This window comes from Entelurus aequoreus, linkage group LG07, assembly GCF_033978785.1.
Source record: "Entelurus aequoreus isolate RoL-2023_Sb linkage group LG07, RoL_Eaeq_v1.1, whole genome shotgun sequence".
Taxonomy (NCBI): domain Eukaryota; kingdom Metazoa; phylum Chordata; class Actinopteri; order Syngnathiformes; family Syngnathidae; genus Entelurus; species Entelurus aequoreus.
In genome coordinates this window covers 48710466-48738266 of record NC_084737.1, presented here as the reverse complement: position 1 = coordinate 48738266, position 27801 = coordinate 48710466, and the positions used below count along the sequence as shown (strand labels likewise).

Genomic DNA, 27801 nt, shown 5'->3' with positions numbered 1-27801 from the left:
ACATGTGCTTAAATGAGCAAACACTGATAGGGACTTCACACAGCTTAGGCCTCCTACTGAGTGCTGAGAGCCATTCCTCCTCCCTGTAGAGCCAAAGACCTGAAAAAATGATTATAGAGGGTGTGGAAAGTCGAGGTGGAGATACATAATAGTCTGGTACGAATAGTGTGGGTGGAATGATGATCTTGGATGCTGAAAATTAGGGATATATATTGTATATGTTAAAAAAATTAATACACGTAAACACTGATGTTTTCTATTAGGGTAAATTGAAAGTCAAGAGAAAAGGTTGCAGCTATCCAAATTAAGAGTGAAGACTTCAGAGACTTCAGAGCAGTGTTTTTCAACCACTGTGTGTGCCGTGAGATATTGTCTGGTGTAATCGTAAATAAATGTCCTCTATTCCGCCCATAAAACCCAATAAATAACCATCCAAAACTGCTAACAATACCCCCAATATATACCCCAATATATGAATATCAACCAAGTATTTGTGATATTGTTATTATAAGAGCTAAGGCAGAAAAAAATATTTATTGTGGTCCCGTGATCACCCGGTTGTGTGCCTATGAGGGTTGTACGATAATACTGATACTAATAAAGTACTGCGGTACTAATTAATTAAAAACGGTACGATACTGCTTCTGAAAAATACCGGTATAGTATAGTATAGTAAAACGAGCAGAAGCGTATGTTAGGCAACGCACACAGAAGCAGTTTGGAGATAGAAAAGGAAGAATGGTCTTGGTTGGGGCCTGCTGATTCCAGTCCCCGTGTCTATCATGCCACTTTGGTGCGGTGCGTGGTATTCTGCAGTGTTGCATGGCGGACAGCTGCTGAGGTAGTGACTTTGTGTTTCAGTGTGTCTGTGATCTCCTGTTATTTTTTTTTCCTTTGCTTTTTTCTTCATTTTTCCTCAGGGGAGGGATCTGCCAGGGCAGCTGCTGGATATTTCATCTCCATCGTTGGGGTCCCTGCAAGTGGGGTGGGTGGTACCCGTGGCCTCGTGCTGGGCGTTCCTGCGGCTGCCGGCTTGGGTGGGGGGGTCTGGCTTGTGGGTGCCCGGTTGCTTTTGGGGCGCAGCGGTCTTCCCGCCCGGCTGCGAGGAGTCTCTGGGCCCCTTGGGGCGGGGCGTCCCGTCTTTCTGCTCGCTTGGCGTGTGGTCTCTCGCTGGCTTGGGGGCTGGCTGTCCCTGGCTTTTTCTGTGCCTTGCCCTCTGCTGGGTGCATCTGTCTACGGCTTTCCGCTGGACTGCCGGGCGGCACGGTGGGAGTCCTGTCATTGGCCGGCCTGACTGCGTGGGGCCGGTGGTCCCTTGTTCCCTGGGCACCGCACCTGCTGTTTTGGGTTGAATTCTATGGGTGGCTGGCACCGTACTTTAGCTCCCACAAAAACTGAGACAAATATATTGTGCATACTGTAAAAGCACACATTCAGACACACAAACACACAACTATTCATACATATACGCATATATATACATACGTACATTCATTTATACATACATATGCGCACACATAGGTACTTGCGCACATACATAGGTACATTAGCTCCCACATACATACACATATACAGTACACACATACACACACACACAAACACACGGTACATAAATCTCATATACACATACTCCACATACTCTACATACTGTATACAAGCACATATGCATACAAACACTCATGCATATAAACACGTTTCATCACACATATATTAACACTCACCCTAGGGGAAACTGTGTAAAACACGGCACAATGATGAAGCTTATCAGTATTTTTACTTAACAATGTACAAGGTTAATATAGTTTGCTTCTCTTTTTCCCCTCCATTTCTTTTTGTAATTCAAGTTTTCATTGCATATATGTATTGTTGCATTTGAAACAATTGTATTGTTGATTATATAAGTCATTATTATTACTATTATTATTATTATTATTATTATTCATTATCAATAGTGCTATTTCTATTGGTATTTATTGCTCGAATTGTGGTGCAATAATGTTCATTATAATTTCTGTGTTATTAATATTTACTTCAGTAACTGATTCTTTGCTATCATTTTTCGTGCTTAGCTCTTGCTCTTGTTTGCCGTTAGCTAGCTAGCGGATAATGTCCATCCGCAGTCAGTAGTGTTTGATCTTCTTCTATATCACTAATCCTCGCCTCCACAAATAAACTACGTTTCTTACAAGTGTCACCCCTGCAGAATGAGGAATAGCTGGGTTGCACATGACGTCATATGTTTTTCTTCTATGTGGCTTAATTCACACAAAGGTCAAGCAGCTTGAGTGTAGCATTAAAACAAGTGGCAGTATGTGTAGAGTTTGAGCAGAAAATGCCGTATTGCTTTTCTGTTCTTGGGTGTTTCAGTCGTTCAAATAGAGAGATAGGAAAAAGCTTTCATAGAGTCCCCAAAGAAGTGGTTCATGAAGGTAATAAAGTCAAGAAAAAAAATGAATGTGCATCAAAGGAAATGGCTACTAAAAATAATCTTTTTGACTACAATCTGACCATGCTCATGTCTGCAGCAATCGCTTTGTAAAATATTTGTTCAAACTAGGGATGTCCGATAATGGCTTTTTGCCGATATCCGATATTCCGATATTGTCCAACTCTTTAATTACCGATACTGATATCAACCGATACCGATATCAACCGATATATGCAGTCGTGGAATTAACACATTATTATGCCTAATTTGGACAACCATGTATGGTGAAGATAAGGTACTTTTTAAAAAATAAAATAAAATAAGATAACTAAATTAAAAACATTTTCTTGAATAAAAAAGAAAGTAAAACAATATAAAAACAGTTACATAGAAACTAGTAATTAATGAAAATGAGTAAAATTAACTGTTAAAGGTTAGTACTATTAGTGGACCAGCAGCACGCACAATCATGTGTGCTTACAGACTGTATCCCTTGCAGACTGTATTGATATATATTGATATATAATGTAGGAACCAGAATATTGATAACAGAAAGAAATGGGGGGGGGGAGGTTTTTTGGGTTGGTGCACTAATTGTAAGTGTATCTTGTGTTTTTTATGTTGATTTAACAAAAAAAAACCCCCCCAAAAAAACCCCCAAAAAACGATACAGATAATAAAAAAAAACGATACCAATAATTTCCGATATTACATTTTAACACATTTATCGGCCGATAAGGCCGATATTATCGGACATCCCTAGTTCAAACATTTGATTTGTCTGAGAAATGTTGGATTGTAATTGAGTTTACCTTGTTCTAGGGATGATACTCGAAACCGGTTTTCCCGGTTGTTTGATAAGAAAAGAACCGAGTCCTCGGACTCGAAACCCTTTTTGAGAACCGGTACCCGTTATCGAGACCACTATAGTAAAGGAAAAGAGTTGATTCTTTATTCGAATCCCGTCCCGACCAGAAATGCTCCGTGGGACATCACAAGAATTGACGTCACGTAGCTCAGTCATTAGGCGCAGATAGCGAAAGCAGGAAAACAATGGTAGGGAAAAAGCGCTCCAAGGTGTAATAAAGTTCAAAACAAAAGCTATCATCCATCGAATAACTTTACTGAGAGATTTTAGCAGGGTAAAACACATGACGAACACTTTTACGACCAACCGGAAACATAGCAACCAGGCTAGCAACGCACCTCCTTTACGGCAGCTGTCGCAACGTTCTTAAAACAACCGCAGCACATACATATATATACAACATATCTCCCTTTTTTAACTTGTGTTTTTCTTTCCTTGTAAACAAAAGAAAATCACACTGTAGATGTGTTGTCGGTCTAATTATAAATAATGCAGACGAGGCGTGTTGGCTGAGTTCTTGATGTTTACTTTCACAGCGTGGCAACATGCAACACTTTTCGGGGCTACCGCGCATGCTCGTAACTCCCGTTGCATGCTGGGTAGTGTAGTTGTTATATTCTCTCGCTCATAACATGTTTCCCCCTATAAAGAAATAATGTTAACTCAATAAAGTGTATTTTTTTTTTAGCTTTAACTTTTCATTTTTTAGCATTGTAACCACATTTGCAAAGAACTTTTCTCTTCATAGAATTTTCTTTCAATAAAGAAATAAAGTGCAAAAATGTCAAAGCATCATAACAAACAGTTATGTCAAATAGCAGCAGAAGTGCACTTTTTGGAGAGCTGTATTATTTTCAGTTTTGTGCCCAAGGGACTGATTTTATTTAACACTATATTATTATTTATACACCTATAGTGATCACAGAGACAGGTTGTTTTTGTGTTACTGTATATATTTGTTTCTCTGAAAAATCCCACTTAATATACTTTGGATAACAACAGTCAATATTTATTTATTTTATTTTATTTTTTTAGGTGGGTAATAGTCAATATTTATTTATTTATTAGATTTTATTTTTTATAATAAAAGTGAGCTTTTGTTAAACCAAATATTGTGTTTTTTTCCATAAACAACAACCTATCTGGACTCAATAAGAGAATCGATAAGGAATCGGTTCGATAAGAGGATTCGATAATAGGCTCGAACTCGATAATTCCTTATCAAACATCATCCCTACCTTGTTCTGTGCCAGATTGTCTCGATCCTTCGTGCCTGTCTTGCATCGTAGTTCATGTTCTTGTCTTGCCTCGTCCCACGACCATGTATGTTTATCCAGCGTTTTTCAAGCTGTAATTTTGAGTTAACCTTTTCCTCCCTTAGAGCGACCTTTGTTATTTAACCTTTTTCAACCGCACTGGTGAGTTATGATTTTTCTTTAATTATTTCCTTCCTCAAAGTTTGAGTGATTTTTGTTTATATAAATGTTAGAATAATTGTGAGAGTAGTAAGTTTTGATAGTCCTTTATTTCTTCTTCCGTTTGGAGCGCTTTTTGTTAAAGTTTTTTATAGCAGATTCGTTGCTAGTTATATTTGTCTTATTTTTGTCTATTCCTCCGTTGGAGTGATTTTTGTTTTTTTCCCTTTTTGGAAACGTTTTTTGATATAGTAGAACCTCATAGTGATTGTATATTTTCTGCTCTGGAGGTTAAGAGTTATTTTCAAAATAAAAGCCTTATTTAGAACCTCCCCTCTCTGCATCTGAGTCCCTTCATTCGCCCAAGCCTGACATTACAATCTGGCCAGTATGGACTCAGCAGAGAAAGGACAAATTTCCGCCGCCCTCCAGGATCAGGCAACCCGTCTCTCACGCCAAGAGGATTTCCAGACGGCGATGGCCGAACACATGGCCCGACTAACCACCCAGCTGCAGGAGATGGCCCGGCAACTTCCTCCAACCGCCGCATCGGCACCCATACCTGCCCACCTACCGCCTATGTCATTCGCCGGAGCCGGAAGTAAACTGGCACCTCCAGCATCCTATTCAGGTGAAACCGGACAAAGCAAAACATTCATGATAGATTGTTCTATCCATTTTGAATTTAATCCTCACGCCTTCCCCACTGAACAAGCGAAGATCGCTTTTATGATCTCCCACTTGAAAGGGTAGAGCCAAAGCATGGGCTTCCGTCGAATGGGACCGAAGTTCAGCCATCTGCAACTCCCTCACAGATTTCCAGACGGCACTTCGAATGACATTTGATCCTGTCACAGATAACCGAGAGAAGGCACAGGAGTTGAGCAGACTGAGGCAAGGTCGAGACTCGGTTTGTGACTATGCCATTCGATTCCGCACGCTAGCGGCTGAGAGCGGGTGGAACTCTGCTGCTCTTTGATACTTTTTTGAAAGGCTTGGCCATACATATTCAAGATCTACTTGTACCACTAGACTTACCAGCTGGGTTGGACGAGCTCATTGCGCTCGCCATTCGTACCAACAACTGACTGACGCAGCTCAGACGACATCGGGGCGCACGAACCACCACTACGGGAGGAGCGGCACAAAATCAGACGCATCACGGTCCGGATCTTTACACCGCTTCATCGGAGTCAAGTCACCTAAACCCCCAGGCGGAAGGTGAGGATCCAATGCAGCTGGGGAGAGACGACAGCTGGAAGGAAGGTGCTTCTACTGCGGAGAGCCGGGCCACCTCGTCGCCACCTGCCCTAAGAAACGACCCATCGGAGTGAGTCAACATATTTCTACCACTCCCATTAAGCGTACCCTCACCAGGATCCAGGTAAAACATCACACAGTCACAAACATTGGGGCGCTTATTGACTCAGGGGCAGACGAGAGTTTGATGGACTGGTCTTTAGCTGCAAAATTAGGGATCAGATCCGAACCGTTAGCTCGACCCATTAGAGCAAAAGCTCTTGATGGGAAGGAATTGTTTATGATTTCCCACGCCACAGAACCAATACGCATATCCATAGAAAACCATGAGGAAAAGATTCGCTTGTATCTATTCAAAGCCGCCTCACACACATTGATTTTGGGACTACCATGGCTGATTCAACATAACCCCCAGATAGACTGGAGAACAGGAGAAATTAAAGCATGGGGGAAGGACTGTAATAATGACTGTTTTATCGGCGATACCCAAAAGAAAAGTGTAGCGCAACTTAATCTGTTCTCTGCAAACCCCACCACAGAATCCGAGTACCCGGACCTGAACTCGGTACCCTCATGCTACCACCAGCTATGAGAGGTTTTCAGTAAAACCAAAGCCATGTCTCTTCCTTCGCACCGTCCATACGACTGCACCATTGACTTGATCTCAGGGTCCACCATACCCAAAGGTCGCTTGTATTCTGTTTCCGGTCCAGAGAAAGCGGCCATGAAGGAATACCTCACAGCCTCATTAAAAGCGGAGCTGATCCGCCCCTCTTCATCACCAGCGGGTGCTGGATTCTTCTTTGTGGGCAAAAAGGATGGATCCTTGAGACCATGCATCGATTACAGTTCACTCAACGACATCACTATCATGTCTTCAGTATTCAACCAACTTCAACAATCTAAGGTATTTACAAAACTCGACCTTCGTAATGCCTATCACCTGATCCGTAGAAGGGAAGGGGATGAGTGGAAGACTGGTTTTAATACTCCCAGTGGACACTATGAATACCTTGTTATGCCATTTGGACTCACCAACGCACCCGCTATTTTTCAAACTATGATTAATGATGTGCTCAGAGACTTCCTTGATCAATTTGTGTATGTATACCTGGATGATATTTTAATTTATTCACCAGACATTGATACTCACCAAGTGCACGTGACTAGGGTCCTTAAAAGACTATTGGAAAACCAGTTATATGTCAAAGCAGAGAAAAGTGAATTTCATGTTAACACTATTTCCTTCTTGGGTTTTATAGTAGCTCCAGAAAAGGTCCAGATGGATCCGGCTAAGATAAGTGCTGTCACCGACTGGCCTACTCCCGATAGTCGCAAAAAGGTTCAGCAATTCTTAGGATTTGCTAATTTCTATAGGCGTTTTATAAGGGGTTTTAGTGCTATAGCGGCCCCTCTCCATGCCCTCACTTCCACTCAGGTACAATTTCGATGGACTCCAGAAGCTGAAAGTGCATTCCAGAACCTCAAGCAGCGTTTTACGTCGGCCCCGATTCTCACCATGCCAGACCCACAACGCCAGTTCGTGGTAGAAGTGGATGCCTCCAACAAAGGAGTCGGAGCCGTCCTATCCCAACGAGCTGAGAAGGATGGCAAGATGCACCCCTGTGCCTTCTTATCCAAACGTTTATCCAAAGCTGAGAGCAACTATGACGTCGGCAACCGTGAGTTGTTGGCCGTCAAACTTGCCCTTGAAGAGTGGAGACACTGGCTTGAGGGGGCCGATCTTCCGTTCATTGTCTGGACAGACCATAAAAATCTAGAATACATAAAGAAAGCAAAAAGACTTAACTCTCGCCAGGCCAGGTGGGCACTCTTTTTTAACCGCTTCTCTTTCTCTCTATCTTACAGGCCGGGGTCCCAAAACGTCAAGCCAGACATCCTGTCTAGACGCTTCGACCCCGAGCTTGTTGCCAAGGAACCAGAAACTATCCTTCCACTGTCCCGTGTGGTTGGAATGGTTACCTGGCAAATAGAAGATGAGGTGAAGCAGGCAAATGGTGGAACCCCGCCACCTAGTGGGTGCCCAGGTAATCGCTTGTTTGTTCCTGACTGGGTTGCGCTCACAGGTGATCCATTGGGCTCACACCTCCCTGATTTCATGCCACCCGGGAGTTCGGAGAACGATGTTCGCCATCTCCCGGTGATTTTGGTGGCCATCCATGGAGCCGGAGGTTCGGGAGTACGTGGAAGGATGTTCGGTCTGTGCCCGGAACAAAACATCATCCGGGTCCCGTATGGGTCTACTGCAGCCCCTACCTATTCCCTCCAGACCGTGGTCCGACATATCCATGGACTTCGTCACGGGGCTCCCGGTCTCTCAAGGTAACACCACCATCCTAACAGTGGTAGACCGTTTCACCAAGATGGTGAGATTCATTGCCTTGCCTAAGCTGCCCTCCGCCAAGGAGACGGCAGAAATCATGATGGGCAATGTGTTCAAGATTCATGGCTTCCCGAAAGACATTGTCTCTGACCGGGGGCCCCAGTTTGTATCACGGTTTTGGAGGGATTTCTGCAGACTCATAGGAGCTAAGGCCAGCCTGACCTCAGGCTATCACCCGGAGGCCAACGGCCAGACCGAACGCCTCAACCAGATACTGGAAACCAACCTCCGGTGCCTGGTGTCCCAGAATCCCTCTACATGGAGCAAACACCTGGTCTGGGTTGAGTATGCACACAATTCATTACCTACATCGGCCACAGGGTTCTCTCCGTTCAAAAGTGCTTATGGTTTCCAACCTCCAGTCTTTCCAGACAATGAGCCGGAAGTATCGGTCCCCTCGACACATGCCCTGGTCCGACGTTGCCGACGCATCTGGGCAGCTGCTCGTCTGGTGCTGATCTGACAGAGAGATCGGATAAAGAAGACTGCAGATCGCAAGAGGAGACCCGCTCCGGCATATCAGCCAGGGCATAGAGTTTGGCTCTCGACCAAGGATATGCGACTCAAGGTACCCTCAAAGAAATTAGCACCCCGATTCATAGGTCCATACCCTATCACCAGAGTCATCGGACCCTCTGCTGTACGACTCCGTCTGCCCCGGTCCCTAAGAGTATACCCAACCTTCCACGTCAGCCGAGTGAAACCGGTTAAAGTAAGCCCGTTGGTTCCAGCCACCATGTCCCCTCCGCCACCCGAGATGATTGAGGGCGGTCCTGTTTACAAAGTTAAGAAGTTGTTAGCAGTTCGCAGCAGGGGCCGGGGCAGACAGTATCTGGTGGACTGGGAAGGGTATGGACCGGAAGAGAGACAGTGGGTGCCTTCTCGACACATTGTGGACTCCACCCTCATTGAGGACTTCCATAAAGACCACCCCGGACAGCCTGGGCCGTCAGGTGTCGGCCCTAAAGGGAGGGGTACTGTCACACCGCGGTGAGGAGAGTCTTGTCTTGGTTTTTTGTCTTGTGATTTGCATGTATTATTTTGAAAAAGCATCTCCTCTTGTTTCAGATCACGGGCCCTTCCTCTTGTGTCACCAGTCTGACGTCATCCCTGACCCTTGATTGTTTCCACCTGTTTCCCATTACCCTCATGTTCCATATAAGCCCATCCCCCCCCTTGTTCTGTGCCAGATTGTCTCGATCCTTCGTGCCTGTCTTGCGTCCTAGTTCATGTTCTTGTCTTGCCTCGTCCCACGACCACGTATGTTTATCCAGCGTTTTTCAAGCTGTAATTTTGAGTTAACCTTTTCCTCCCTTAGAGCGACCTTTGTTATTTAACCTTTTTCAACCGCAGTGGTGAGTTATGATTTTTCTTTAATTATTTCCTTCCTCAAAGTTTGAGTGATTTTTGTTTATATAAATGTTACAATAATTGTGAGAGTAGTAAGTTTTGATAGTCCTTTATTTCTTCCTCCGTTTGGAGCGCTTTTTGTTAAAGTTTTTTATAGCAGATTCGTTGCTAGTTATATTTGTCTTATTTTTGTCTATTCCTCCGTTGGAGTGATTTTTTTTTTCTTCCCTTTTTGGAAACGTTTTTTGATATAGTAGAACCTCATAGTGATTGTATATTTTCTGCTCTGGAGGTTAAGAGTTATTTTCAAAATAAAAGCCTTATTTAGAACCTCCCCTCTCTGCATCTGAGTCCCTTCATTCGCCCAAGCCTGACAGCTTTATTATATTATAGTTTGACAGCATAACTAAACATAAAAAAAGGACAAGAAATGACACTAGTTTGTGTTCTTTTGTGGTTGCTATGTTTAAATATAACTACGAAGACTTGGTTGTGCAAATAAACTAACGTCATGTTAAGTCCTAGTGATAAATATTGTGATTGCTGGTCCAATTCACTGTATTTTCATTGTCCATTTTCATAGAAAAAACTAAAAGCTTAGTTGTTGTTGTGCAGGAACGTCAAGTGCTTTATTCGACATGGATGGCCACAATATAGCGTCTTTGGTGATATATGTTAGCATCAAGAAAATATCTTTAATAGTATTAATAAACTAAATAAGTAAATTTCTCGTAGACTTAACATCATACGGGATCTTGATATCAACTGCAAACATTGCTGAACAACAGGGGCATCTATAACTAAATAATGAGACAAAATATGAACTTCACAATTGCGGACATGAATTGTAAATGAGACTAATATTTGTAGCAGGAAATCAACTGCAAGCAAACTATTCCTTTTTCTCATTAGCGTCACGATCACAGCAGCATGGAACACGAATAAGGCCAACTTTTTCTTTCACGGATTAATGTTTAATTTGTGGACCCCTCCAGATGTAAAGACTTGATGTGCTTCCAATCTTTTCTTTAAATACTGTGAGTGTCAAATGAAGTGAGGTTGGAGGGAGCAGTAACGGCTTGGTAATGATAAATGGTTTAAATCATTAAAAAATATATTGTTCGTAAAATTGTATAAATTAAGTTAAATTTAAAGTGCCAATGATTGTCACACACACACGAGGTGTGGCGAAATTATTCTCTGCATTTGACCCATCACCCTTGATCACCCCCTGGGTGGTGAGGGGAGCAGTGGGCAGCAGCGGTGGCCGTGCCCGGGAATCATTTTGGTGATTTAACCCCCAATTCCAACCCTTGATGTTGAGTGCCCAGCAGGGAGGTAATGGGTCCCATTTTTATAGTGTTTGGTATGTCCACTCCATCCCATTTAAAAAAAAAATGTCATGACCGTTTATTTATTTGCCTCTAAACCTTTCAAGATACGCCCAAATCTGCACTGATTCTGGTAAATGAACAGTATCTTAATGGGACTCCAGACCATCACCTTAAACCCGGAAGTGCCAAAATGTGCCTCTAGGTCACGTGATTGCAACCCAAGTATAGCTTCACCACACACAGTCGGAGAATACCATAGCTAACCGCTAACAGCAAGCTAGCGCTCCTCAATAGAACCTTTATTTAACCAGATAAGAAAACCCATTGAGATCAAGATCTCTTTCACAAGGGTGACCTGGCCAAGAGGTCAACAGCACATGTCACAGAGCAGTTTCAAAATAAATACATTAAGACATACATTTTAAAATACATAAGAGAAGTGTAAAACAACAGAGATTTACATCTTTAAAAACACAGGCACTGTGCAAACGTCTCTCGCTGTTTGTCCCTCAGGACAGAACGGAAGGCTCCAAATGGAAGTAGTTCTGTAAGTTTCAGTTTCGTCTGCAATTCATTCCACACCATAGGGGCAGCAATGCCAAAAGCTCTTTTGCCAAATTCAGTCCGTACATGAGGAACAGTTAAAACATACAAATTGTTAGAACGTAATGCGTAAGAGCTGCTTTTTCTTTGTAACAGAGTACACAAGTATGGAGGTATTAAACCTAAAAGAGCCTTATAAATTAAAGTCAGCCAATGTGTGTATCTGCGTGCACTCAATGAAGATAAGTCTGACTTCATATACAGTTGACAATGGTGGGTGAGACTACGACAGCCAGTAACAAATCTTAGTGCTGAATGAAAAACAGTGTCCAAGGACTGGAGGCATTTAGATGAAGCACTAAAATAAAGCACGTCTCCATAATCAATTACAGGCAAGATAGTTGCTGTCACCAATTTCTTTCTGACTTTAAGAGAGAAGCAGTTTTTATTTCTAAAAAAGAAACCAAGCTTTACCCTAAGCTTAGAGACCAAGTTGTTAATATGGGCTTTAAATGAAAGCTCCTGATCAAGAGTAAAACCCAAGTACTTGTAATTTAAGACCTGCTCTATAGGGTTTCCATTTGATGTTACAATATTTGGAATATTTTCCAGTAGCACCCTTGAATGAGAGAAAACCATTACCTTGCTTTTATCTGTATTTAAAACCAATTTAAGATCAAATAAGCGAGTCTGGATGACATCAAAAGCAGCTTGTAAAAACTCAAAAGCCTGAGTGATGGAGGTTGAACAGCAATAAATAATGGTGTCGTCTGCATAAAAATGGTACATTGCATTTGACAAATTATTACAAAGATTATTTATGTAGATAGAAAATAAAATGGGCCCCAGCACTGAGCCTTGTGGAACGCCTTTGGTAATGTCCAGTAATGAAGAGGTGGTCCCAGCCACCTGTACACATTGTGTTCTGCTGGAGAGATAGTCTGTGAACCAAGCAGCTGCATTTTTAGATAATCCAACGTGATGAAGGGCTTGAATTAACAGACTGTGGTCTACTGTGTCAAATGCTTTTGACAAATCAATAAATAGGGCGACACAATATTTCTTGCCGTCTACAGCCTCGATTAAATCATTGAAGACCTTAAGAGCAGCTGTAATAGTGCTATGCTGTTTTCTAAAACCAGATTGAAATGGAGATAAAATATTGTTTGATTCTAAAAAATCCTCTAGCTGGTTACTGATGATCTTCTCAAACAATTTTGCTAAAATGCATAATTTAGAAATTGGTCTGTAATTATTTATATTTGTGGGTTCACCCCCTTTTAGCAGGGGAAGAACAAAGGCCGATTTCCAGATTTTTGGAATGCTTTTACTTGTTAGACTTAGGTTAAAAATATGCGAGAGAGGCTCAGCAACAAAATCAGCAGCCAATTTTAAGAAAAAGGGTTCAATTTGGTCAGGTCCTGCTGCTTTAGTTGTGTCCAGGCTCTTTAGTGCACTGTTTACCTCGGATATTGATACAGGTGTGAACTCAAAAGTGCAGGTGCTGCGTCTATTTACAGCCTGTGGTGTATTTGGTATATTAACATTAGTTAAACCAACATTTGACAATTGAGGATTCAACGACTCAAACAAGGATCCGGCAGAAACAAAATACTCATTAAAACAATTTGATATAGTTGTCTTATCAGACAAAGTACCAGATTGAGTAATTAAAGGACTTGGAAAGTCATTTGTTGTCACATGATTTAAAGAAGCTTTTATGGTTTGCCAAAACTTTTTGGGATCATTAGTATGTTTTTTGCATTCATGCAGGTAAAAATCAGACTTGGCCCTCTTAACAAGCGAAGTACATTTATTTCTAAGCTGGCGGAAGCTAAGCCAGTCAGCCTCTGTCTTTGTTTTTCGAGCCCTGGCCCAAGCAACGTCTCTCTCTTTGAGAAGGTTTCCAATTGCAGAGGAAAACCAGGGATTATTTCGACCTTTAACTCTAAGTTTTCGAAACGGAGCATGTTTATTGACTATACGTTGAAATTCATTATAAAAGTATTTCAACGCTATCTCAATATCATCAATTAAAGCAACTCTGTTCCACTGAAAGGCAGCTAAATCGTATATAAAAGCTGGGAGGCAAAAGTTTTTAATATTTCTTTTGCATGTAATAGTGGGTTTTGATTTTGGTAGCTTGCAGTTTCTTACAGCTGCAATTGTACAATGGTCACTCAAGTCATTGGCAAACACCCCAGTGCCAGTGTACTTATGGGGAGCGTTGGTTAGAATTAGATCAAGTAAAGATGATTTTGAGGAGTTTTTAGTATTGGGTCGAGTTGGGGAAGTGATTAATTGAGTTAAGTTTAGTGAGTTGCATACAGCTTTAAGGTTTTCAGAAGAGGAAGTCAACCAGTCAAAATTTAAATCACCAACCAAGAGAAGTTCACTAGCTTTTAACCCACTCATAAAGGATTCAAGCGAGGCAAGGGCTTCAGTGGAGGCAGAGGGAGGTCTATAACAGCCTACAATTGCGAGAGGTTGGCCATGTGAGAATTCAAGCTGCAGGGCAAGAAGTTCAAATTGTTTAGTGACTGACAGTGATGATAATAAGGTAACATTAAATTTGTTTTTGATATACATAGCCACTCCTCCACCTTTTCGAGGACGATCGCATCGGAAGACATTATATCCATTTATAGCAATGTCCTTGTCAGAGACTGCTTTGGTTAGCCAGGTTTCTGATAAGATAAATATGTCTGCATTGGTTGTTTGAATCCAGATTTTGACTAAGTCTAATTTTGGCAGTAGACTTCTAATATTTGAATGAATTAAACCAAGACCTGACCTAGCTCTAAATTCATCAGGAGTACTGATGTTGTACAAAGCTGGGCCTGGATTTGGTTGCACATTGCCTGATAGAAGAAGTAAGAGCAATATAAAAATGTTTCGTTTCATGTGGCAAGGTAACCCGATGACAACATTACTTGGCTTCACAATGTCAAAATGAGTAATTTCAGAAGGAGAAAAACATCTATTTAACACAGAAATACACCATAAATGAAGCTGGTTAGAATTATTTAGCACTGACCCACATGTAGATATCAATAAGCTTTGTGTAAATGCTGTAGTTTCGTAGGACCAGGTGATTGTTATTGCGTTCGGTAGAGTTAAAGGTTGGTGGAGCACCTGGTCAGGTACCCCACTACAATTGCAGAAAACAAGTCCAGGAAAAAGCATTAATATTAAATACAGAGCTTTTGTCAAAGTCATTGTTAAATTGTTTTACTACCTGCCCAGGTCCAATATTCAAAGTTCAGATGTCCAGGCTACAGCAGTTGGAAGGCCAAGCTAAGGCTAGCAAAGGCCCAGCCTTAGTCAGTCTGAGGCTAAGATAGATCCAGGCTGTGGCAGATGGAAGGCCAAGATGAGCTAGCAGGCCCAGTCTGTAGGCAGCGAGAGGCCAAGCTGGGGCTAGGTTAGAGCCAGGCTGTGGCAGATGGAAGGCCAAGATGAAGCTAGCAGACCCAGTCTTTAGGCAGTGAGAGGCCAAGCTGGGGCTAGGCTATAGCCAGGCTGTGGCAGATGGAGGGCCAAGATGCAGCTAGCAGACCCAGACTGTAGGTAGTGGAAGGCCAAGCTGAGACTAGGATAGATCCAGGCTGTGGCAGATGGAAGGCCAAGATGAAGCTAGCAGATCCAGGCTGTGGCAGATGGAAGGCCAGGATGAAGCTAGCAGATCCGGTCTGCAGCTAGCAGATCCTGTCTGTAGGCAGTGGAAGGCCAAAATGAAGTTAGCAGACCCAGTCTGTAGGCAATGGAAGGCCAAGCTGGGGCCAGGATAGATCCGGGCTGTGGCAGGTGGAAGGCCAAAATTTCAGCTAGCAAAACATCTCCTGGCTTCAGCAGGTCAAAGGCCTCCAGATTTCCAAATCCAACAAAAGCAGTCAGAAATGCCACTTTTTGGAAGTAAGCCTTCATTCATCAATTGTTACGCTTAAAACTAGTACAATTTACTTAAATTGGCTAAAAAATAAATTAAAACAGATAGAAATTCAGACCACTTTGACAAGCAGACAAACAAAAGACAGTGCTGTCGGCCATCTTGGATGCAGATGATGTCATAATTGCATTTTGGCTTGGCTCTGTGCTCAATGTAAACCAATGCCATAGGTGGATCTACATACACAAACATCAACTGTAACGATACCATGTACAAGAGCCGTATGTAGTCCATACTACAATGAATATGTCAAAAAAATTTAATTAGCACTAAATATTTTGTCTTTTTTATTGTTTATAAACCCATGAAATATGTCTTTGGACACAGGAGAATTTAAATTATGACCAATGTATGACCCTGTAATTACTTGGTATTGGATTAATACCAAAATTTGTAGTATCACCAAAAATGTATGTAAACTATCCAAACAACAGAAGAATAAGTGATTATTACATTTTAACGGAAGCGCAAATAGGACATGTGAAGACAGAAAATAATCAGATATTAACAGTAAATGAACAAGTAGATTAATAATCAGTTTTATACCGCTTGTCCCTCATAGTTTTGACAAAAATAATAGAATAAGAAATGACACAATATGTTACTGCATATGTCAGCAACCAATTATGATCCTTTGTTTGCTTACTTACTACTAAAAGAGGAGTTGTCTAGTATGTTTACTATCTTATTTAATGCCCAAGTTATTATTTGATTGCAATAACAAACGTATGTTGATTGTATCATAAGATTTTCTGTTAAAATAAAGCCAATTATAAAATGTTTTTGTGGTCCCCATTATTATAAAAAGTATGATAGCGGTACCAAAATATTGGTATCAAAACAAACCTAGTGCCTATGTTGCCTATATCGACTGGTCAACTGTTTCTTAGCTTCCCTGCTTGTGAAAATGTATTTTAGATCATAAATAATGCCTCTAACCTGGATAGTAGAAGATCGAGGACATATTCCAACAAGTTGGTCAACTTTGGCATCCAATTTAGACCAGGAATGGCGAGAACGATACGAAAAGACCTTGGTCTGCGCTTGACTCCATCCCCCTTTTCTTCGTGAGGATTTTGAGTCATTCTTCATCTGAACGGGAATACAACAAATTACTATCAGTCAGCATCCTAATGACAGCAGACATTGTACAGTGTTGTTTTATTATGTTTGCTGGTTGTCATTAAGTCTGCAGTGAACAGTAATCAGTGATGTAGTTGAAAAAAAAGCAAACGTTGTGATGTGTTCTTTTAATTAATGTGCAGCGTAAGCTTAAAATTATCAAAATATGTAAATAATAAATGTTATTATACATTTGCCGGTTACTCCATAACATATAAACTTACATCATGTATATAAACCCCTAATGGAGGTGTTCGGAGGTTTTTAAGGGCTTAATAGGCAGAATAGAGTGACTCCCATTGGCTTCATTGTAAACAGACTTTTTGCATTTATTTAGTATTTAGAATGTATATAAAAAAAGAAAAACATATGTGTCTTTGTCTTACATAAGGATTGTGAATGGCAGGCACAATTCCAAAAAAGTGAGTTCCCCTTTAAAGCTCACTACCACGTTGCTGAATTTGTAGCCAAGTTGAAAACAAGTTAAACACTGTGGCAGAGACATTAAAGGCCTACTGAAAGCCACTACTACCGACCACGCAGTCTGATAGTTTATATATCAATGATGAAATCTTAACATTGCAACACATGCCAATACGGCCGGGTTAACTTATAGAGTGCAATTTTAAATTTCCCGCGAAACTTCCGGTTGAAAACGTCTATGTATGATGACGTATGCGCGTGACGTCAATGGTTGAAACGGAAGTATTCGGACACCATTGTATCCAATACAAAAAGCTCTGTTTTCATCGCAAAATTCCACAGTATTCTGGACATCTGTGTTGGTGAGTCTTTTGCAATTTGTTTAATGAACATTGAAGACTGCAAAGAAGAAAGCTGTAGGTGGGATCGGTATATCAGCGGCTGGCTGCAGCAACACAACCAGGAGGACTTTGACTTGGATAGCAGACGCGCTATCCGACGCTAGCCGCCGACCGCATCGATGATCGGGTGAAGTCCTTCGTCGCTCCGTCGATCGCTGGAACGCAGGTGCGCACGGGTGTTGATGAGCCGATGAGGGCTGGCTGGCGTAGGTGGATAGCTAATGTTTTTAGCATAGCTCTGTGAGGTCCCGTAGCTAAGTTAGCTTCAATGGTGTCGTTAGCAACAGCATTGTTAATCTTCGCCAGGCTGGAAAGCATTAACCGTGTAATTACAGGTCCATGGTTTAATAGTATTGTTGATTTTCTGTCTATCCTTCCAGTCAGAGGTTTATTTCTTTTGTTTCTATCTGCAGTTAAGCCCGATGCTATCACGTTAGCTCCGTAGCTAAAGTGCTTCGCCTATGTATTGTCGTGGAGATAAAAGTCATTGTGAATGTCCATTTTGCGTTCTCGACTCTCATTTTCAAGAGGATATAGTATCCAAGGTGGTTTAAAATACAAATCTGTGATCCACAATAGAAAAAGGAGAAAGTGTGGAATCCAATGAGCCGTTGTACCTAAGTTACGGTCAGAGCGAAAAAAGATACGTCATGCACTGCACTCTAGTCCTTCACTCTCACGTTCCTCATCCACAAATCTTTCATCCTCGCTCAAATTAATGGGGTAATCGTTGCTTTCTCGGTCCGAATCGCTCTCGCTGCTGGTGTAAACAATGGGGAAATGTGAGGAGCCTTTCAACCTGCGACGTCACGCTACTTCCGGTACAGGCAAGGCTTTTTTTATCAGCGACCAAAAGTTGCGAACTTTATCGTCGATGTTCTCAACTAAATCCTTTCAGCAAAAATATGGCAATATCACAAAATGATCAAGTATGACACATAGCATGGATCTGCTATCCCCGTTTACATTTTAAAAATTCATTTCTGTAGACCTTTAATACTTCCCACCTGCAAAGCAATTGTAAATGAAATAGTCTAACCTGAAGTGGCTAAAGAAACAGCCATCAGATAACAATTACCAGATATATTGATGACATGCCTACAGACATCGAAAGCTTGGTTTTGGAAAAAAATAGTAAGACATTTGCATTACAACTTGATGAGTCTACTGATATAAGTCGACTTGCTCTACTCTTAGCCAATGTGTATTTTGTGAATTGAGAAAATGTCCTGTTTTTCAAGGAATTGCCAAAAAATCACAGGAGGGGAAATGATTCGGGTCACATCCGAATATCACTAATGGCATTGCAGCACAGCAAAGGCTTTCGAAACAGAGTGAAGGAAAAAAACCCTAATCTGATTACGCAACGCTGCTTGCAAGTGATGAGTAGTGTGCAAGGCTGGCATACCTGGAAGATATTCTTCATAATCTCAATGAACTGAACACGAATGCAAGGCCAAAATGAAAACTTACTTACAACTCAGATAAAATAAATGGATTTGGTTCAAAGGTGCAACTCTACTAACATGTTAAAATGCCAACCTATGGCAATATGTTAACACTGCTGCATTGTGTAAGATAATAGTTAAACATTTACAAAGTCTTGAGGATAACATGATATTTGATTTCTTTTCAGCCTCCACTGAATGCCGTGACTGTGTTAGGGACCTTTATAGCTCAGCATCAGTTGGTGGAAAGTACATGACTTTACAGAAGCAAGAGTAACTAACTGAACTGAGACAAAAAACCTTACATTTAAAGCACTAAGCTTTTTTTGATCTACCTTTGGACAGTTTTTGATTGGCTGCTGCCAAGGAGTTCCTCATTTTGGCAACCAAAGCTGTTTTAACATTGCTCCCATTGTCAGGTGAGCTTTTCTAGCCGGATTGCTTTGAAAACTAAAAACATAGAGAGACTGAGAGCTGTTGAGAAAGAGCTTTGTGTGTGTCTGTCTTCGATTCCTGCCACGATATCAGTTCTGTGTTCATCCAAACAGGCCCAGGTTTCACACTGAGTGAGGAGAAATATGAACGATTATAAAATTTGTTTTCTTTGTGTTTATTTCATTCTCATTCAAGACACTCTGATAAGAACGACTTTATTTTGTCAATGTTGGCTACAAATATTTATTTTTTAATATTTTCTGCTGGTGATGTGCCTTGTGATTTGTTTCAATGAAAAACATGTGCCTTGGGTCAAAAAGGTTGAATTACACATGCTATAGAGGATGGTGAGGCTGAAAACTATGACATTAGCTAAGCTTACATCACATTTATTTGCTTTCACTGAAATGTGCACCATACATGCATATGTTATGTGTTCATTGATGGGGAAGATACTGTAAGTATTTGTAGTTGAGTTTACCTAGCTTGTCTTAACTCATAATTGTATTAGTACTGTCAAGTGATTATTATTTTTAAAAACATGACTAATCGCATTTTAGAATTTTGATTTCACTCAATAAATTACTTTCTTACACACTTTGTACTTCATTTCAAAGAGACCCTAATATTTTGACACAAATACAATTCTATTCCCAGAATGTCATCCAGGAATATATATTTTTTAATGATTTACTTAAATGCATTTAACAGTTACCGGTATTAATGATTACTGACAGTTAATATCGCTGTTTCAAATTAAAATGACCATAAAAGATTGATAACCACATTTCGATAAACTCACAGACTCATTTCTTTAAGAAGCAAGCTAGTCTGTTAATGGCTAGCGATCTTTAATGTAAACATGAATACAAGACATATTAGCATATTTTTTTGTTACAAACGTACCACCCCCACATAAACTTGTATAAATACATTGTGTCTGGGCAACTAAGATATTCGGTTGTGTTCATTGAACCGACAGACTGTGCTGAGTGCTCTCTTAGGACAGTGAGGTCCAGAAAAACGTGAAAATCCATACACAGACGGTCTGTGCCTGGGGCAGGTTACCATCAGCCAAACACAGGCAGTTGCCTGGGGTCCGGGTATTTCTAAGGGCCCCTAGACATCTCATTAAATAACAATCAATAAAGTTGTCTTCTTTTTCCCAAACATTTTTGAGGGGGGTTCTTAATTTGTGCACTTAAAAATACATCAACATGCTCAATAAATGTTATTCATTTTGACAGCCCTTTCCCCTCTCAAGCAACAGACGTGAGACTTGATGTGGACTTGATTCAGTGAAACGTAATGTTTCTTTTGCCAAGGAAAATGTTTTGTGTGTCTGTTTATTGTTTTATTTTATTTTATTTTTTTATTACAACTTGGTTCAAATATTTCAGCGTGTGTATAACTACTTTTTGAGAACATTCAACAATACCATGATAATAATAACCGTTATAATTTTGGTCACAATAACCGTGAAATGAAATGCTCATATTGTTAAATTTCTAAATGCGTGTCATTCATTTGCTCAAAACTTTGTAGCAATAGTCTTGGCGGTCCTTTATACACGATTAATAGAATTTGTTTGTGACTAAGCGCATGCGTTAACACGTTAGGTTAGACAGCCCTAATACTTACTTTATTTATCTGGAAAAATTTGGTCCAACTCAGAATTTAAGGAATCATGGATTTAAGGGAACTTTACAAATGAGATGGCACAACATTTAGTACCCGAAATCCCAGATTTAGCTTAATGACTACCACAAGAACAAAAGCATGCACATAATAATTTATATAGAATAGGATATATATATATATAGTGGTTTATAAATAGCATATGTTCATAGAAAAAGGTTATAATTAGAATATAATAAATAGAAACAGGATATGTTGTGATCCTGTTGTGCAAGTACAGTGTAAAGACAATGACAGCAAACCAAACCAAATAAAAGCCCAGTTCAGCACGTGTGCAAGTTAAGTGTGGATAAAATATCATTTTTTAAATTAAACAACACCATTATCCATGTATTTATTTATATTCTCTTCTGACTTTCACTATTTGTTCAGCCATTCTTACATTCACTGTCTTTTTGTCAGCACTGACACTTTCTATATGTTTTTCCAGCATTTCAGGGAGCACCTCGACAAGCTCTTTGCTCAAGGCATCGGGATGTTAGATTTAGCTCTAAGTGAGGCATTCAATCTTCTTAGTGAGGTAAGTGCTACACCAATGCATTATCACTACGTTCTGACACACCAGCACATTGCTCACACTTCATCACTATACTGCAATTAAACGTTTATAAACAACATAATCGTGAACCTTTGAGTGCTCCGACTGAAAGCTGCCATGTTTTCATTATAAAGCAGTTATCAAACACGTTCTGTACCTGTAAACATACTGCAACATTTTACATTCCCAACATGTATTCTCAAACACATATATTACACATTAAATTGAAGTATCCTTATCCTGATAGTATTGTCACAAGTGATGTCATTAGTGTAGCTATGCTGTTGTATCAGTTACAGCTTCAACACAGTTTTCACAAAGTGCAAGTACCGGTGAGTTGATTTAAAAATGCATTACATGCTGCAAATAGAATAATATCCAACCCTTTATTTTGCATATGTATTTTTAATTGATAATGTTTGCATTATGGTGTAAGAGTGGCTTTGCAAACCTCAAGTAACTCACTTTCTCCTCTCTTCTCACATGTTTATTGTCTTCCCAGTTCAACGAGACTGGAAGGGGTAGTGAATGTAGCCAGGCCATTATGTTGGTTACAGACGGAGCAGTGGATACATACGATGCCATCTTTGCCAAGTACAACTGGCCAGACAGGAAGGTAGTTTATTATGCACACAGCATAACAGCATATTATTCCAGCATTTGTGTTGAAGGGCAGTTTAATAATGAGTTGACTTTGGTTGTATTTCAATTTAAAAATACGTCAAATCATAACGTAATTTGGGCGTGAACCTGCAAGCAGTTTTTGATGCATCTGAACGCTGTGCTTTGCAGTCTTTTTTAAAAGCGAGAATACATTGGCGTCAATGTGTGCCGGACGTTAATGGGTATTTTTAGTATATGTTGTCAACCAGTCCGCTCCTGCTCTCTGCTTCACCCTTTGCCAAGACTGTTGGCTGCAGCCTGGATCTCGTATACAGTCAACAAAAGTAAAATACTTTGTGTTAACTTGTCCACGACATTTTTCACAGGACTGTTTTGTATTTCCAGTTGTTTCATTACAACATGTCCGAAAAGGAGTAGGAAGAAGCAGAGCTTATTTAATACTACCCCTTTCCGTATCATAGCATGTTTTTTTTTGTTCTCTGTTTATAACAGAACAGTGAATAAATACATTTGTAAATAAATTAATATACAATAAATAGGTACCAAAATACATGAATAAATATTACACATATAAACATATACACAATAACTAAGTTATCATAAATACATAAGTAATGTATGGTTCACTCAGGAGATTTGAGGTTATCTATTTTATTTTTTAAAAGATTGTACATGTTTATCATAATTCTTCTTCTTTGTGCTTTGTAAACACTTATAGTTTGAACAGTTTCTTAAACTAGATCATATTAGTACTGTGTTTGATTTCCTTGCTTAATCCATTAAATGATAAATGATAAATGGGTTATACTTGTATAGCGCTTTTCTACCTTCAAGGTACTCAAAGCGCTTTGACAGTATTTCCACATTCATCCATTCACACACACATTCACACACTGATGGCGGGAGCTGCCATGCAAGGCGCTAACCAGCAGCCATCAGGAGCAAGGGTGAAGTGTCTTGCCCAAGGACACAACGGATGTGACTAGGATGGTAGAAGGTGGGGATTGAACCCCAGTAACCAGCAACCGTCTGATTGCTGGCACGGCCACTCTACCAACTTCGCCACGCCGCCCCTTCCATAATTTAATTCCATTTACTGATATGCTAAAGGTCTTAAGTGTTGTATGGGCATACAAATGTTTGAAATTAAATTTTTCTCTGAGTTTATAATTCTCCTTTTTTGTTGAGAATAATTTTTGTACAATCTTGGGTAGCAAATTCTAGAGTTCTTTGTGCATAATTTTAGCTGTTTGCAAATGCACTAAGTCGTTGAATTTCGATATTTGTGATTCAATAAATAAAGGGTTTGTATGTCCTCTATATCCAACATTATGATTGATTGTGTCTAATGCTTTTCTTAAGTCCCCTTTAAAGGCATGCTCATACAAAGTAGGTCCGGTACGCATTGATGTTAATGCGACTCCAGATTTTAAAAAATACAGCCTGACCCAGAACTCTCACAAGCAAATGCATGAACCTTATTATTTGACACTTTGGCATTGTTAGTATCCGAGATTATAAAATATTTATATTTGAAAAAAAGAGGACAATCCTACACAATAGTAGACAATTTGTGGCTTTTGTACAGTATATTTAATTGTAATATGTATTTGTATTGTAGTTGGATGGATACATTTGATAATAATAATAATAATAATAATAATAATAATAATAATAATAATAATAATAATAACAATAATAATAACAATACAATTACTAGTGATAATTGGCAAAGGTTGATTCACAAACAAGAAAATTGCTAGAAAAAAATAAATAGATATGGTCTACCAAAGGATAGAAGTGGAATGAACACGAACCACAGACAGAAGCAGAAAATGACCATTTAACCATCCTTTGGAAGATGCCGATCCACAAAGACAGATCAATGGCTGCAAACCATCTTGGCGTTGTGGTAAAATATAAACAAGAAAATACCTGCCTCGTCATAAATATGACAACACGGTCTGATGGTAACACGTCCACAAAATACACAGAAGCTGTCAAAAAAACAAAAACTTTGAGATAAAAGTCAAGAAAGTATGAGGTATGAACACGCCCCTGAAACCAATAGTCATTAATGGTCTGGGTTAAATGGAAACGCTCCAAACAAATCCACATGAGTGGTGCTTTTCACCTGCAGATATTAAAAATATATAACTATTTCAGTAGTGGTGAAACTAAAACCAGCTTAAGTAAGATAACATGTATTTTACTATACCGAATGTTTAAGTTATTTATTTGATGATTTCATTTGTCTTTTTTTTAATTCAACAGAAGAAAAAATAGGACTGCCGACAAGGAGGCCAACACCGCTAGAGTCTTTTGTCAAATTAAACTGTTTGTACAGCAGCAGAATTTCAATATTTGTCTTTGCAAAATAGATCTTGAAAGCACACAAAGGCAACACAAGGCAAAAACATTTACGATTTCTGTAACCTTTTATCATCTCCATCCATCCATCCATTTTCTACTGCAGCTGAGATAGGCTCCAGCGCCCCCCGCGACCCTGAAGGGAATAAGCGGTAGAAAATGGATGGATGGATGGATATTCCCTTTGGGGTCGCGGGGGGCGCTGGAGCCTATCTCAGCTACAATCGGGCGGAAGGCGGGGTACACCCTGGACAAGTCGCCACCTCATCGCAGGGCCAACACAGATAGACAGACAACATTCACACACTAGGGACCATTTAGTGTTGCCAATCAACCTATCCCCAGGTGCATGTCTTTGGAGGTGGGAGGAAGCCAGAGTACCCGGAGGGAACCCACACAGGACATGCAAACTCCACACAGAAAGATCCAGAGCCCGGGATTGAACCCAAGACTACTCAGGACCTTCGTATTGTGAGGCAGATGCACTAACCCCTCTTCCACCGTGCTGCCCCTTTTATCATCTCACATCTTAAAAAAAATGCCTGACCATGTCTCTTTGTGAATCAAGCCACCTCCAGGCTGCCTGGAGAGGTAATTAAGGGAGGAGATGGAAGGAGGGAAAGGGAATTTCTTCACTAATCAAGTATTTAGCGAGTTATCGACCATAGAGTTAATGTGTGTAATTAAGGTGTGTGTGTTGACATTATTTCCTTACTTTGATTAGTTTGAGAAAGTCCTATAACGTATCAGTCTAACCTCAGCGGAATCTCACAGGTTGACTAATTGACTACATTGTTTGTTATTATGGTGATTTACCTGTACAAATGAACCTTACAATATGCCCCTATGTGGGTATGATGGTCGCTTATAAAAATACAAACTTCCCCTGCGACTACCCACTGCTGACTATTGCCTCAAGGCTGAAGAGAGAGGACAAGGTTCCTCGACAGTTCCATTTGTAAAATGTCCTGCTGATAATAGAATCTTTCAGTCTCTGTCACTCTACCGAGATTCTCTTCCTGCTCATTTTTTATACCGCCCTTCCTGAACCTGCAAGTAACACGCCAAATATGTCAGAATGCCTGTTGACCGGCACACTGGTTTTGTTTACGCAAGTGCTTCTGAACTGAATGTATTTTTAGGCTTTGGCTTCTCCTTGGTGGTATTGCTAACCAAGGCTTCCGCCAGCTGAGTACGGCGTAAACACATGACTATCGCAAGGCAGTTAAACCCTGCGTCCCTCACTCTGTGTTTCTTTTGAAAACTCTGTACACCTCTCTACCGTACCGAATGTTGTGTACCTAAAAATCTGATTACATATACATGTACTGTTACTCTCATACTTCATACTTCAACCTCCCCAGGTTTAGCACTATGTTCTATCTACTTGCATTGTTAAATGTATTAGAAAATGTAGACGGTAATGATTAATAAAATACATCCATCCATCCATTTTTTTACCGCTTATCCCTTTCGGGTTGTAATAACGTACAGTACGTAATAAATCATGCCTGAATTTCTGCCGAATAATGATGTCAGGTTCATTTATGTTGTAAATATTTAGTTTGTATTCTTGTATACGCGGCATGTCTGCTTGTACTTCTATGTCAAACGTGTGCATTCAGGTAGGTTGAGGATTGCATGCAGTGGCTTACTGCCAATGCTTGTTTTAACTCTGCAGTACTTTGACTGCCGTGAACCTCTTTAATGTTTAATAAGCAGTCTCCTGTAGTTTGACCTCATGACTACCAGAGAGGAAAACACATGTCCTCAAACAGAATGTACTACAGAAGTGCCTCTTGCTCTCCATGGAGTAGCTGTAGACACATGTTGCGCCTGCTCTACTAAGGGTTTGCGACTTTGCGTGTACTAAAAATAAGTGCAAACTTGACAGTACACACAAAGTTAATAATGACATTTGGACATTAGCTTGTGCCCAGAAGATTGCATCTCTTAAATGAGAAAATAGCACAATCCATTTAGTCTCTGTCTTCATGTAAGCCGGAGGTGTCCAAACTTATATGAATGTCATGGCTGTCTTGAGTTTCCAATCATTTCTACAACTCTTATTTTTTTGTGATAGAGTAAATGGAGCACATACTTGTTGGTCACAAAACACATTCATGAAGTTTGGTTCTTTTATGAATTTATTATGGGTCTACTGAAAATGTGCTGGGTCAAAAGTATACATACAGCAATGTTAATATTTGTTACATGTCCCTTGGCAAGTTTCACTGCAATAAGGCACTTTTAGTAGCCATCCACAAGCTTCTGGTTACATTTTTGACTATTCCTTTTGACAAAATTGTTTTTTTTGACATGGATTTGTTTCTTCAGCATTGTCCACATGTTTAAGTCAGGACTTTGGGAAGGCCATTCTAAAACCTTAATTCTAGCCTGATTTAGCCATTCCTTTACCACTTTTTACGTGTGTTTGGGGTCATTGTCCTGTTGGAACACCCAACTGCGCCCAAGACCCAACCTCCGGGCTGATGATTTTAGGTTGTCCTGAAGAAATTGAAGGTAATCTATGGCGTCACATTAGTACCAAAAATCAGAGCGCATAAAAACTGTTATCGCGCGCTGATTTTCCACTTAGTGCGCGCGCGACACCCTTTTGCGCGCGTGCGGTGCCTTTGTGCGTGCGCGTGGTGCCTTTGTGCACGCGCGCGGCGCCTTTTTGCGTGCGCGTGATGCCTTTTTGCGCGCGTGCGGTGCCTTTCTGCGCGCGCGCCGTCTCGGTCTGTGCGCTGTCATGTTTCATTTTGGTACTTTGGGGGCGGGCATGCTTAGACGGCCCTTCTTTCTGATTGGCTCTGAGCATTTTTCATATGAGCCAATCAGAAGTATAGCAGGGCGGGTCGTCGTCAATATGTATCAAGATTTACGGAGAAAGAAGTGGATAAAAAAATGTTGGCTGAAAAAGAGGTAAGTTGAGGGACACAGTTATTTACATTATTGAACTGGTTTGGAGTGATTTTAAGGGTTTACTGACTTGTTAGAAGAATGGAGGCTACACTGCTATCTTAGTTGAAAACATTAAATGCACTGCACATGACATACTTGCCAACCCTCCCGTTTTTAGCGGGAGAATCACGGTATTCAGCGCCTCTCCCGACAAACTCCCGGTATTCAGCCGGAGCTGGAGGCCACGCCCCTCCCCTTTTATTACATCATGTGCCACATGATGT

At 40.5% G+C, this 27801-nt stretch overlaps 1 protein-coding gene across 8 annotated transcripts in view; it reads left to right on the top strand.

The window, feature by feature from the left end:
- cacna2d3a (calcium channel, voltage-dependent, alpha 2/delta subunit 3a) overlaps positions 1–27801 on the top strand; it is a 343144-nt gene that overhangs the window by 212063 nt on the left and 103280 nt on the right. For all 8 annotated transcript variants that reach the window (XR_009826794.1, XM_062053832.1, XM_062053836.1 and 5 more), the window contains 2 exons: positions 21509–21598; positions 22119–22232. Coding sequence is in view for 7 of the 8 variants with exons in the window: in XM_062053832.1 (XP_061909816.1) it covers positions 21509–21598; positions 22119–22232 (204 nt within the window). In the remaining variant the exon portion in view is untranslated. The remainder of the gene's footprint in view (positions 1–21508; positions 21599–22118; positions 22233–27801) is intronic.